Raw genomic sequence first — 13909 nt, 5'->3', positions numbered from 1 at the left:
AAAAAGTACAAAAAGAAGTTAAGGCTATTACATGTTTGGTCGTTTTTTCACATCAAATAACAGTAAACAGAACAAAGCACACTAGAAAATGTTCGTTTGAATAAATATTTTTAGCACAATGAGTTGATTCTTCTGTCTCTAACTGTGACAAATCTGGTGACTGTGGGCTGAATGATGTCTGCAAACATAGTCTCATCATAGTTCAGTTTGATATTCAGTAGATGGTTTAGGGTGCTGGTCTTTAGACTGTTTCAGTGGCTGGTCTTGATGAGTTTGACTTGAGAGAATATCCTTTCTACTTCTGCTGTACTAAAAGGGAGAGTGGTGGCAATACTTATCAGTTTATAAACCAACGGGTAGATGTCCTTCAGCCCTGTGGTTGGGTTATGCAGTACTTGAAGTAGATGAGTCAGTGACTTGTCTTGTAGGTTCATGGTATTGAGTAGCTGTATGAAGTCTTGCCATTGGGTCTGCAGTTCTTCTGAGTCCATTGAAAAGTGGTCTGCACGGCTGAACATCTCACTGAACCCATAAAGTGATGGAAGGCCTTCTGGTGTACCACTAAGATCCAGGACTGAAAGCTGGTCAATGATGTCTGTGTCAACAAACCTGTCTTAGATATTGGTAATAAGTTCGGTGAAGAATGGTTCTTTGACTTCAGGAGTAGTTGTCAATTGTAGATCAGATGACATCTGGGAGTATTTCAGTTGCCAGGGTCCATCTTGTGTTTGTCTGGTTTCTAACATCTTGATGGTTTTGTCTACTGTTGATTTTACCATGCTGAGGTTAACATCTCTACGTTGGAATACCAGTGATAAAGTGGATGTGTGTGGTAGTGTATCTGCCAGCAACAAGAGTGATCTAAGTGTTGTTGGGTCTTTAAGATACCATTACCAACTGGGTCACTGTTTATACCTGACGTCTCTAGGTCAACAACAATAGCTTTATAGGATCTAACTATGCTGGAAACTGCTTAGTTATGGGATAACCATCTGTGATGTTTGGCTTGTTTAATGCTCAGTGGTGCTTGGTTAAAGGCAGTTTGAACCATTTTCAGACTGGCTGTATGGACGCAACAATACTTGTAATACTTGTAGATTTTTTCTAACGTTTCATCGGTTGTCTTCATGACTGTTACGGAGTTGAGCTATCTCTACAGGCTAGTGCAAGTCTATGGTCTCTGCAGAGGTTTGTGATTATGGATGGGTTGCTTTCTTTTAGTTTTTTGGCTACACCATTCTTCTTACCAAGGAATACATACAGCTGCACCATCAGAAGCAAACCCGGACATGTCATTCAGAAGAAGTCCTTTATTGTTGATCTCTGTGACGATTGAGTTGGTAACTGTATCTGCAGTTGCATTTGGGAACTCTGTGTCTACAAAAAAGGCTGTCTGCAGTTGACCTGTTTGATTGATGTGTCTGGTACAGAGAGCTAGGTGTTTAATGGATCTGTTGTTGGACACTTCATCTACCATTAATGAGTAACATGGACTGGACTTGATACTGTTTGCAACAGTGTCAGACACTTGCTCACTCAGTAGGTTAAGTAGCTCCTGAACTGTTTCCCAACTAGAGTATGTTGCATTCTTTGCTAGTCGTAGATTTGGTAAGTTGGTTGCACCAAGCTCTATACAGAGGTCTACCATGTTGTTGAAGAGGTCAAGGGGGAGGTTCTTGGTAATTATGAAGTACATAACTTTGAGTGCGTCGATGATAGCTTTCTGGGCTGACGAAATTATGGTCTGGTTCAGTTCTAAGGAGAGTGAGTGTTTATGTTGATCACTGTCTTGGTGCTCCTTTAATTTGTCACGGCGAAGGCACTTGTAACCAGTCTCAGACCAAGTCTTGTTTCCATTGTTACCATAGGACTTGTATTTCTTGCATAGTTTGCACAACATAACATCGATAGTGTTGCCGGATTCGTCAGTTTCGGTGGTGAAAATTAACCAAGAGAAGACAGTTAACCATGCTTTGTTCACGCCAACTTTATGACCACTGGTATTTCTGTTACGGCTAGGCGTAGGCTTGTCTTGGGTAGATGTAGTCTGAGTTGAAGATATTGTAGGCGTCTCTATACAATCAGTTGGTTTGTCAGTAGATGTGGCTTGTACTTCAGTACTTTCATCAGAACTAAAAGAAATAGAAATAAGAAAAGATAAATGAATTTGACTAAACTGAATTAACCACAAAATTCAATCAAACAATTTGAAAATCGAAATGAAAATATTAAAATTTTGTAAAACTTAAAAAATGATTTTCTTGTATAAAATGTATAATACGAAAATTTGATAGAACCATATAAATGAGGATTGGCGAAAAAAAAAGACCTTTTACAGTTCACCGTGAATAAATTTAGTTAATGTTTTTGTGAGAAGAAATAAATCATAAAAAAGTTAAAATTCGGATATGAATTTTATAAATTTTAATTATGGAGAAAATTCCACGGAGAAGTAAGATTATTTACAAATCGGCTTCCGGTCTCCGTAAGAATACACGTTATTCGTCATTGTCGATCTTGTAATTAATTTTGTTTACACAACGTTCGAAACTTTTTCATAAATATTTAATCCAGTAAATAATAACTAAATCTTTTAAAATCTAACGAGCAACGAGTTTTTATAAGTTATTTTAAGAAATCTATTTTTAGTCATATCATAGGTCACGATAAAATCATGGTTCAATCAAGCAATCGAACTTTTAAAATTATGTATTTTTTTAAACTTTTGTTCGAAAATTTAATGTCATCAGTACATGTACGTGGTTACATAAATATTTTATTTGAAAAAAAAATAAAATGACTGGTACCGAGTTGAGTCTGTGTTGTAGAACGATCTGATAGATGTGTTAACATGATTAGATCATATTGATGGTTATTTTGGAAGAAAAATACATATGAAGAAATATAATTAAGTTACGGTATTTTAACGGTAAAAATATATTGTTTTAGGTACCAATTCTTGTAGTTTTTATCATCCGTTAAACCAATCAAAATGTAAAAAGTTAAATAACTAAAAGTCCCTTCACAAATTTGATTACTATCATCATTTTCACATGCAATGAATAAAATACATACAGTGGTCCTAACCAGATTTTTAATTTTTCAGATTACGCACTTTCCGCAATGTGTCCCTGGCCTCCAACTAACCTACGTAAGTGCTATATGTTCAGTGTCTACAAATGTGTTACACCAGAATTCAATCAAGTCAAACCTATTTAAACCAAACCTTCAAAAGTTTTAAAACCTGTCAAATCCAGACACTTCTAAAAATCTATTTATATATTTTTTAAACCTTGGTTAATCAAACATCCGTCTAAGTTGAACCAATTTTTATGTCCAAAAAGATTCATTTTAGACTGTTTTGCCATCACTTGGCGTCCGTGGTCGTCGTTTGTCGTCGTCGTTAACAATTTTTCAAAACTCTTCTCCTCTGACATTACTAATTTGAACCAAACATGATATGAATGTTCCTTGGGGTATCCTGCATAGAACTTGTGTGGTTTTTTTTTGTCTGTCGAAAAAAAGATGGCCGATGTTACTAAAAATAGAACATAGGGGTCAGACATTAGTTTTTCGCATATATCTCCAAAATCGTTAGGTTAAGCTAATTCTGACATAGGTAAACGTTCAGCATGATGAGATCGATCTGTGGTCAAATTTTCATTTTAATCCGTTAAGCCATGTTGGAGTTATTGCCCTTTTTAAACATTTTTTCTATTTTCTATCTTATTTCTTTCAACAATCTTCTCTGACACTACGTAACCAATTTGAACCAAACATGGTATGAATGTTCCTTGGGGTATCCTGCAAAGAACTGGTATGGGGTTTTTTATCCGTCGAAAAACATGGCCGATGTTACTAAAAATAGAACATAGGGGCCAGACATTAGTTTTTCGCATATATCTCCGAAACCGTTAAGTGTAGCCAAATTCTTTCAATAGCTGAAATGATCCTTATTTTTAGGACTACAAAAGTCTTCAGGCATAAAAGTTGTCAGATGCCCCTTATAAGAGTTATTGCCCTTGACAGGGGAAAATGACAGATTTTTTTTTTTACAGTTTTCAGCCAAATTCTTGAAAACTATGATAGATTTAAACTTTCATTTGCTGAAATGAACCTTATGATAAGTCCTATCAAAGTTTTCTTGAGTCAAAATTTTTGGACAACTTCGTTTAATTTATTGCCCTTGAAAGGCAAAATTCAACCAGGTGAGTGATTCAGACTCCTGGGACCCTGTTGTTTTAATCCCAATGTATATTCTTTTTTTTCTAATTTGTGTTATTTCTGATTTGATTGTCTGTTTTCCTAGTCTATACTCGACTTCAGTGGCACTGAAACTCCTTTAAAACGTCCTACAAATTTGTCAACACAAGTTAGTGGTGTCCTTTCGGAGTTTCAAATGAACTATTGTAGTAACAATTCCATTTTTCAAAAGTTGAATTCTTCAAATCCGGTGACATATTAATAGTAGAAAAGTCTTGGTCCTCGGCTTATATATATCACGTTCATCTTTCTACTTGTGACCTCCTTGCTTTTATTTAGAAGGGAGACAACCTCTTAATAGAACAACATATGACTATAACCTACTGGAAAACATCAACAGTTTTATGACTTTAGCGTCGTATAAACCAAGTCATTGTGAGCCCAGGCAGAAGGTTGCCATAATTGTACCTTACAGAAATAGGGAGCCACAACTGAAAGTATTTCTTCTCAACGTCTTACCTAAATTATATAGGCAGAACCTCGAATATACAGTTTTAGTTATTGAACAGGTATATTTTGATTACGTTGTAATTTAAAGAGGTAGACCTAGGGTAAGGGACATAATTCTTACAAATCATTTGAACGTTTGTATTCAGCATTTTACACCAATCTCATGTAAGCATCAATGTAACTTGGACTGATTTTATACTGTTTCAAAAGAAAGGTTGATAGGCTTTGGTGAAATTGAATATCATACAAGCATATTACTGATTTCAAGAGTTATGTCCCTTAGCCTAGGTCTACCTCCTTAAGTTTTCATTCAACTATATCTGACCGCAATTAGAAATGCACAAAACTTTTTCGTTTTTGTCGAATTGTTCAAAATCTGGTAACATTGTACATTAAAACTACTATTTTCTTGATAGCATTTTTAACTTGCCATTGATTCCTGTGACAAAAGCGATTGTCGACATTAGTGATTTATCTTGAGACCTATTTTACCGTTAAATTTCTTGTCTGGAAACCAAATAACAGGTTATTTGCTAGAGATGTTTATTTATTTTCATATTAGCAAAATTACATATAAGTCAACAAAGGATTAAAAACACTAATTAATTATTATTACTTTTCAACAATCAATTACTTTGAACTGAAAGTGGTGGAATTTCTACGGGATCTTTTTATAACGATTTGTAAAATGATTTTGATTTTTGTAGTTTATTTCAACTACTTAACGCATGCTAATCGACATGAAAGACATTTTTGACTCGGATATTCAACGAGATCAAACTGTCGTTGATTTGTATATTAAAATGTGATCTACTAAATATATCTGGTGACAAATGGGCAATTTCAGCGTATGGGCCTTCATTTAAAGTCTTTCTAACAACCGTTAATAAAATGAGGGAGAGTAATGTGTAGTTTAGTTAATTTTTTGTCCAAACAAAAAATAACAAATAGAATAAAATAAAAAATAAACAAACAAACAAAAACAAAACAAAAACAAAAACAAAACCAAAAAAAAGAACAAAAAAACAAAACAAAACAAAAACAAAATAAAAACAAAGTGGTATCTTTCTGTAGGTTTGTTGAATATTTTTTATATCGCCGTTGGAAATAAGAACAATTTACTTTTCTGAGAAGAAATCAAAAGAATTTCGAAATCGTAATTAGACAAAAACAGCAATTGCCTTTTGTAATTGTTTGCTTGTTTTTGTTTTTGTTAATTTTTTGTTGTGGGTTAATTTAAGCTTACAGAAACTTGCAATTGATTAAAGATTGTAATAGAGGTTCTAATATTGCTATAACCGAGCAATCTGTTCTGTTTCTTTGTCTGGAAAAATAGCTTTTGTTTTAAAATTTGCTATACACGATTCTGTGGTCATTTCCACCAAAAAAATAATAAGTAATGACGTCATCATAAATAAAATAAAAGTATTGTAAAATCAGAACTTAAAACTTATACTACTACGATTTGTTTGTGAAGAGGGCTGCTGGTAAGTAACTTCAAACAGAAATCCATCTAAAGTATATAATTAGAATTATTTTCATGTCCAGTTCAAGCTAAGTTAAAACGATCGTTACAAAAAAATAGAGGCTGAATTTACTAGTTTCATGTAGTGCGCCAATGCGTAACTTCACGAAAAATCATACATATGTATTCAACAGGCTGGGACGGACTTGTTCAACAAAGGTGCCTTGATAAATATAGGATTTCTTGAGGCGAAAAAACGCGGGACTTATGACTGCATTATCTTTCATGATGTTGATATTCTCCCAGAAGATGATAGAAATTTTTACCTTTGTGGTAAAAATCCTAGGAATTTGGCCGTACTGGTAGAACAGTTCAATTACAGGTATTCAAATATTATAATAATTGAATTTATTCTAGAGCTATTTTGTCAACCAATGAAAAGCCCTGGCTTTTTACACGTGATCATTCTAATCATAATATTGATTACTTTTAAAACATTTTAAATAATTTTGTTATTTATGAAACAAAAATCTGAAATTTAATGCTACTTAAAATGTTAGAGCTCTAAACTCGCAAAATAGGACTAAGCGAAAACGCCCACATAGGCACCAATAAATTTTAAATTATAAAGATATAAAGCAAAATTACTGAATTATTTGCAGTCTGTTCCATTCTGAGTATCTTGGTGGAATCGTTACTTTCACAATGAAACAGTTTGTAGATATAAATGGGTTCTCTAATATATATAAAGGTTGGGGCATCGAAGATGATGATGCATACAGAAGGTGAGTTCGATAAACGGTTATGGACATATAATTGTTACAATAGTACCATAATCTCCTTTGAAATGCATTAGCATATCTTTTTTATATTTATTTTTGTGAGATTTCATTTCAATAAAACTTGAACTAAATCAAACGAGCGGAATTGTATTGGATTGAAAATGACAGCATGCACAGACAAGGAAATACACTTGATATACTAGTAATGTTACCATATATTCTAACTTTTGCAATATCTTTCATATACACTATGAATGTTTGTAATACTTTCATGTTGATATGATATCTTTAGGAGGTAGACCTTGGGTAAGGGACACAACTCTTAAAAATCATTGGAACGTTTGTATTTAGCATTTTACATCAATCTTATGTAAGCATCTAATTAACTTGGATTCATTTTATTCTGCTTCAAACGAAAGCTTGAGGGCTTTGATGAAATTGAATATAATACAAACATATCACTGATTTCATGAGTTGTGTCCCTTACCCTAGGTCTACCTCCTTAAGAGGTTGTATTTGGCATGGGCAAAACCGAAATTATTATTATGATTCAACATGTAAAGCAGAAGAAGACGCTTACTTTACTGTTGTCCATACTCCCATTATTAGTAGAGTCCAGATTGCATTTTGGTCAGTTAGTTTGATCAGTGAGTGTGGCGTCGAATTCACAAAAAGTCATATGTGAAATTGATAGTAAATTATGGTGTCACAATGCTATTTTCTGTTATTACTTATGATCGACTTTACTCTTGCGACTTTTCATGTTTTGTGAATTCGACACAAGGTTGCATTTTGGTGAGTTAGTTTGATTAATGAGTGTGGTTTCAGTTGGTTTTTGTATTGTTGGTGAACTTTGTGTTGTTTTGTGTTGTTTTTGTTGTTTTTTATCGTTTTGTTTTGTCTTTTTTCTTTTTCCTTTGTCCCCTTATCAAATTATCTTATTCCTCGTTTTAATCATTGTCTCTTTGCTTTTAGTTGCAACAATATACTAAGAGTAAGCATATTTATATAAAAGTTATGTTGCATCATGTGGCAGTTTTTTTAAGAACATACATGTATAGATTTCATCTCTGAATATAACTGCTAAAACTAAGCGGAGAATGCTAGAGCTAGATGATGAAGCTGTTTTAGAGATAAATCAGCGATCTTAACAAAATTGCAGAACTTACGTAAACATTACTGTTAATAGTTTCTTTTGCCATTTCAGAATTAGGAGTGCAGGATATAAATTAGACCGACCAGATTATAATGTCAGTTATTGTGGAAGTATTCACCATAACAAGGCAAATCGCGAAAACGATAGGTATATAATCTGTGTATAAAAATAGGAGATGTAGTATGATTGCCATGAGAGAAGAGAGTCATTGTTAGAGCCAATCAAAACATTATTCAAGGATTTAACAATGACGGATACGTTAATTCAAATATTATTTCCAGACTTAAAGGATTCTGTTTAAACTTTCGAGCTTTATTTATTACATTCATTTATTTGCAAATTTAATGGTTTTAATATAAAAATACAAAAATACTTTTCAACTGTATTAGAATTTTACCTGTATCCTAACTTTCATAAGGTTGTTTACAGAATCATGTCAAAGACACATATTTTCGGGCTTTTATAATATTCGTTGTTGAGTATTTTGAAACTTGTATTATTTAATGTATATTGTCAATCTAATTAAAGTAAGATCCATCATTATTTCATTTAGTCACTGCATATAGACTCTAACAACACTCCATTCTACTTTCTGTTCAGACGACCTTTTTAGAATCCTCGGGGTTTTCCCTTTGAATAATGCTTTCAAAATCACGAAAGATGAAATCTGATTGGATGATGAGAAAGGTCTTCAGAACAGAAAGTGGAATGGAGTGTTGTTAATAGGTCTAATTTTAATTAGATTACTACAATGTAAGTGCAGATTCACGTAAGAATCAGACGGGTGCCATATTTACAGTGATTCAAAAATTTCTTACGGAACTTCATTAGAATCAGTTCTTAATGATGTTCGCGGCTCTGGTTGAGAATAACAAAGATTTTAAAGGGTTGTAAAATATGTTAAGATCTTTCATGCTAGAACAAAATAAGTAGAAAAAATATGGGTCGTGTGCTCGTTTTTTTTTAGATATAAGCATTTGAAATATTGGGGGGGAAAGTATTTCTCTTGCTTTTCAATAGCTTTTTGTCTTTGTACATTTTATCTATTAAAAACACAGAATAAATAACAAGGATTTCATAAAACTTTTCAAATAACAATTTAAGGTGTGTTAAATGAAATGTTGGAAAGCAAAATGGGCATCACTGCGTACAATTATTTATACTATGAAATAGATAAATCAGAGGAATCCGACAGTGGGGCTTGAACAGCGAACATTCTTAAAACTCACATTCATCTCACCTTTTTAACCTTCCAATAGTATCGTATTACATATACACTTTCGATATCACCACTTCAAGAAAAGTGTTGCTAATACCATACATAGACACAGAAGTATGGAGATGTTGGAGGTCATGGTGGAATTGGATACATTATGACAGGATTTGAACTTTGTTGGAGGGGTCAACTTTATTGAGCTGGTTTCTTGTTTTCCCTTGAAATTGTTATTTGTTCTACAGACTTTCTTTTTTTACTTTTATTTTTGACAATTGCCTAAGATTTATTGGTTTGGTAATTGTGTTATTACCCTTGAAGCTAAATTATTATTGGGCAGGGCTACAGCTATTATTATTTCTTGATGGACTTCAGGGTGACTCAAAAAAGCTACCATGAAATGTGTCAGTGGCCTTCATTATGACTTGAAAAACAGTTGTTGTTGCATTTCGACGAGTCTCTTTTAGATCTACATTTTATTGCTTGAATATCTTTCTTTACAATATTTCTGATCACAATCCTGTTGGTATTGAATACTTCATCTTCTTTTTTGTAGAGTAAAGTAAAGTAGATCGTAAGTAATGACGTTACAACCAATAAAGGCTTTGTGACGTCATAACTTACGATCAATTTCACACTTAGGACTTTTTGTGAAATTGACACCTGGAGTATAATCTTTTTTTTCAAATTTCAGATGCTCATTCTTTTTAGACTATGGAAGATACTGGAAATTTGACGGATTGAGTAGCATTGAATATAAGGTGACAGTTAAGAACCCAAATAAACTGTGTTATTGGTTCTCTGTGGAATTTGACACAGATGGAATGCGTCAGGTGATAGTTATTATTTTATTTCTTACACGAAGTGAATTTAACATAACATATATAATACAGTGAAATTTGTGTTAACCGAACCGAAAACATGTCTTAAGTAGACACTTTTTAAAGTCCCTGTATATCAATTTACATATATTTTAATGTTGGTAAACTGTAAACCTGTCTAAACAATATCAAAGTCCAAAAGAGATTCGGGTTAGTCAAGTTTATATATATTATCTCTGGGATTCAACTTTATACTTAATTCAGATCTTATCAACATTTTTCATTCTATAATAAGTTTAAAGTCTGAGAAAATTTGCAAAGTTGACAACAGATAAAGGAATATTCTCATTAGAATCAATAACATTTAATTGCATTAATTTCAATTTTATTTCGAAAACCTGAATCTTGGGATCCTTACTTACATAACCAGCTACACAACAAAATCATGTAATACCAATTCGTTTGAATAACTAAAGATGTCAATTATGAAATGTAAAAGAATGAAATAAAGGGTCATCATATTCAAATTACTGAGTTTCTTTTTTGAGTCGCTCTTATTGTTAGCGACTTCTTGCACTCGTAATTTCATTACTTTACATTCGCATATTATTTGCATATTTATACATGACTACTCCACAATAAGCTGCTATTCTGTGTTGTGTTTACCGTCATAGCTTCATAGTTCTAGCTTCAAACGAGATCGAAATGCACATCTTAAATATCATACACATGTATTCTACGTGTGTTTTTGTTTGTATGAGAACGGGAAGTTTACATTTATGATCAATTAGCATCGTACATTACCCGCATACACACACACACACATATATATATATAGAGAGAGAGAGAGAAACGTCTCAGTATGTGACGACTCTATTCACTACACTGCTCCATCGGATCAAATTGTGCATGGAAGATATGTAAACGTATAGAAAGGTCTGAAAAATTCCCAACAATGTTAGAACTGTGATGCAAATTTTTGGTCGTTCCCTCCACGGGACTCGAACTCGTACCGCTGTGACATCTATGGCAACACCATCTGCACAAAGTCCAGCGCCCTAGACCATTCGGCCAGCTAGGCTATATAAAAATATAGCTTTCGCTGGCCGGGTCATTCCTCTTCGTAGGATTAATCTAGGGCTGTAAGTTAGTACACGATGTATTGTAGTACGGGACAATTTATTTAGATGTTATCATGTAGGATAGAGGATCAAATTAATGATGCATGTCACAACAAATCAATATTAGAGAAAGGTCTCAGAATGTGACGACTCTATTCACTACACTGCTCCATCCGATCAAATTGATACAGGGAAGATATGTAAACGTATAGAAAGGTCTGAAAAATTCCCAACGATGTTAGAACTGTCAAATTTGCGATGCAAATTTTTGGTCGTTCCCTCCACGGGACTCGAACCGCTGTGACATCTATGGTAACATCGCCTGCACAAAGTCCAGAGTCCAAGACCACTCGGCCAGCTAGGCTATATAAATATACAGCTTTCGCTGGCCGGGTCATTCCTCTTCGTAGGATTAATCTAGGGCTGTAAGTTAGTACACGATGTATTGTAGTACGGGACAGCTCATTAAGGTGTTATTATGTAGGATAGAGGATCAAATTAATGATGCATGTCACAACAAATCAATTTTATAGAAAGGTCTCAGAATGTCACGACTCTATTCACTACACTGCATCGTCTATCCTACATAATAACATCTAAATGAACTGTCCCGTCCTACCATACATCGTGTACTAAGTTACAGCCCTAGATCAATCCTACGAGGAGGAATGACCCGGTCAGCGAAAGCTATATTTTTATATAGCCTAGATGTCACAGCGGTACGAGTTCGAGTCACTTGGAGGGAACGACCAATAATTTGCATCGCAAATTTGACAGTTCTAACATCGTTGGGAATTTTTCAGACCTATCTATATATATATATATACATTGCCTGTTGTTTAATCTGGTACCTAATTCGGTTCCTTGGTCAATATCATAAGCGACCTAAAGATCGGAAAAAATTTGAGAGAAACTTGTGGAACGTAAACATTACCCGCACTTCCTGGTAACTAGTTGTTTTGAAAAAACATTAGAGTCATCACGGTTACGAAAGAGGAATCATGTCAAGGGCGCCAAGATTCTAGCGGAAGTCACCCGATTTTAGAGCATATCACATTCGTGCCATTTCGGATGTTGAAAGCAAGCCAAAATCAGTGGCATAGACATTTTGACAATTAGTGACTTTGAAGACTTCAGTCATTGATTTTTCTTTGTTTCGTAATGAAGCTAGATCATGGGATTTTTTTTATTTAAAAGCCATGTTTGAATTTCAGAGATTTTGTTCTAATATTTATAATACTCGAACTGATCAAAGAGTTAAACTGATAAAGACGATTTGAATTAAAGTATTCAAATCGGGGTGGTTTAAATGTTTTGATCATTTAAAGCACACGTCTCTTTAAGGATCCAGCAAAATCTGAAAATTCTTAAACTTGCAAGCCAAATCGCCACCAATCTAACAATATAAAATGTTCTCTACTTGGAATGGCACTATTAGAACTCTAAATCGATATGTTGGAATTTTTTATGGTCTCTGACAAATTTATCATTTTATGGAAAACCTGGTCTGATTTTATACCTTGATTCTGATGGTAAAACGTAGAGTACCAAACTGGCACATTTTCGTTAATTTAATTCATCAGCATATATAGTAAATATTTAAGATATTTGTTAACAAGAAGCATGATAGATAAGGGTCCTGTAGTCCTTTTCACAAAAAATCGTAAGAGTAATATTGGTAGTAAGTTGTGACGTCACAATACTTAACTCTACTATGACATCATAACTTACGACTAATTTTTACACTTACGATTTTTTATGAAAAGAACTACTGAAATAGATCCCTGCGGTACACCAATAGTAACACCTTTCTAACCAATACATTGCTATTTATAAATGAAACCATTAAGTTGTATTTTCATATACATATCAGAAGCCGTTAATGCATGTATAACTACATTTTGATTAACAGTACGGAATCCTTTTTCGCTAATCGATAAAAAGTACACCTATTAACTTTCCTTGATCAATATTTAGAGAGGATAACAGTTTTGTTTTTAATAATTATTTTTGCAGAATCTGACGAAGTTAGTACAGAAAATCAATAAAAATACCTTACCTGCACGATATCCGAGTTATAAGGATGGATTCTGCAAATGGTTTCTAAATCAAAAGTTGTTTCTCAGACGCAATGAAAGAAAACAATGTAAAAAGAAACTACAGGATGATCGCTGTCAAAGATATGAATAATGGATACAGTGCCAAAAGAAACAATACTGTCCGGATTTTACTGACTATTAATTATTCCGCAATTTAGAATTTTTTAGACTTTCATGACTGATGCTTATAAACGACTATCGGTGTACCTGTCCCATTCCCAGATTTCTGTTTTGTTTTGTTTAGTCATGAACTTTTTGTTTTATAGTTCTTTTTTACGTTTTCTTAGCATCCTTGTCTTATGTTTTACCTTAGAGTATAAGTTTTTTTTATGTATTTTAATCGTGGTTTCTATCGATTTCAAATATCATTTCATAAATTTTCTACTTGCTCGGTTTCCTTAATTTCAAGATCAATGAGTTCATTTGCACAAATAGTCAATTTCAATTTCCTGTGAAAAAAAGTCATAACACGCAAATTTATTTATGATACAAAAAGAAAATCTAATCCAAAAAAATAATTTAATTAAAATTAATACTTA

General features: G+C 33.4%; 1 protein-coding gene and 1 pseudogene across 1 annotated transcript; one reads left to right on the top strand and one right to left on the bottom strand.

Moving 5' to 3' along the window:
- Positions 1–251: 251 nt before the first annotated feature.
- LOC148601537 (E3 SUMO-protein ligase KIAA1586-like) lies at positions 252–2509 on the bottom strand (annotated as a pseudogene).
- Positions 2510–4607: 2098 nt separating this feature from the next.
- LOC148601536 (beta-1,4-galactosyltransferase 6-like) lies at positions 4608–13461 on the top strand. The gene is made up of 6 exons (XM_088556412.1): positions 4608–4772; positions 6373–6560; positions 6841–6963; positions 8168–8263; positions 10024–10162; positions 13288–13461. Exons 1-6 carry the CDS (start codon positions 4608–4610, stop codon positions 13459–13461), a joined length of 885 nt encoding a protein of 294 aa, XP_088412538.1.
- Positions 13462–13909: the final 448 nt, after the last annotated feature.

This window comes from Perna viridis, chromosome 12 (assembly GCF_037379345.1).
Source record: "Perna viridis isolate PV_CMFRI_1.1 ecotype Kerala chromosome 12, ASM3737934v1, whole genome shotgun sequence".
Lineage (NCBI taxonomy): Eukaryota > Metazoa > Mollusca > Bivalvia > Mytilida > Mytilidae > Perna > Perna viridis.
Note: the sequence above shows the minus strand (reverse complement) of the source record. Positions and strands in the feature narration are given on the sequence as shown.

What these genes read in the sequence shown, in the direction of transcription:
- LOC148601536 (XM_088556412.1), top strand. Translation starts at nt 4,608, where the DNA reads ATGACTTTAGCGTCGTATAAACCAAGTCATTGTGAGCCCAGGCAGAAG. An exon ending in GATGATGATGCATACAGAAG is followed by an intron (nt 6,964 to 8,167) that starts GTGAGTTCGATA and finishes TTGCCATTTCAG; the next exon opens with AATTAGGAGTGCAGGATATA. An exon ending in GCAAATCGCGAAAACGATAG is followed by an intron (nt 8,264 to 10,023) that starts GTATATAATCTG and finishes TTCAAATTTCAG; the next exon opens with ATGCTCATTCTTTTTAGACT.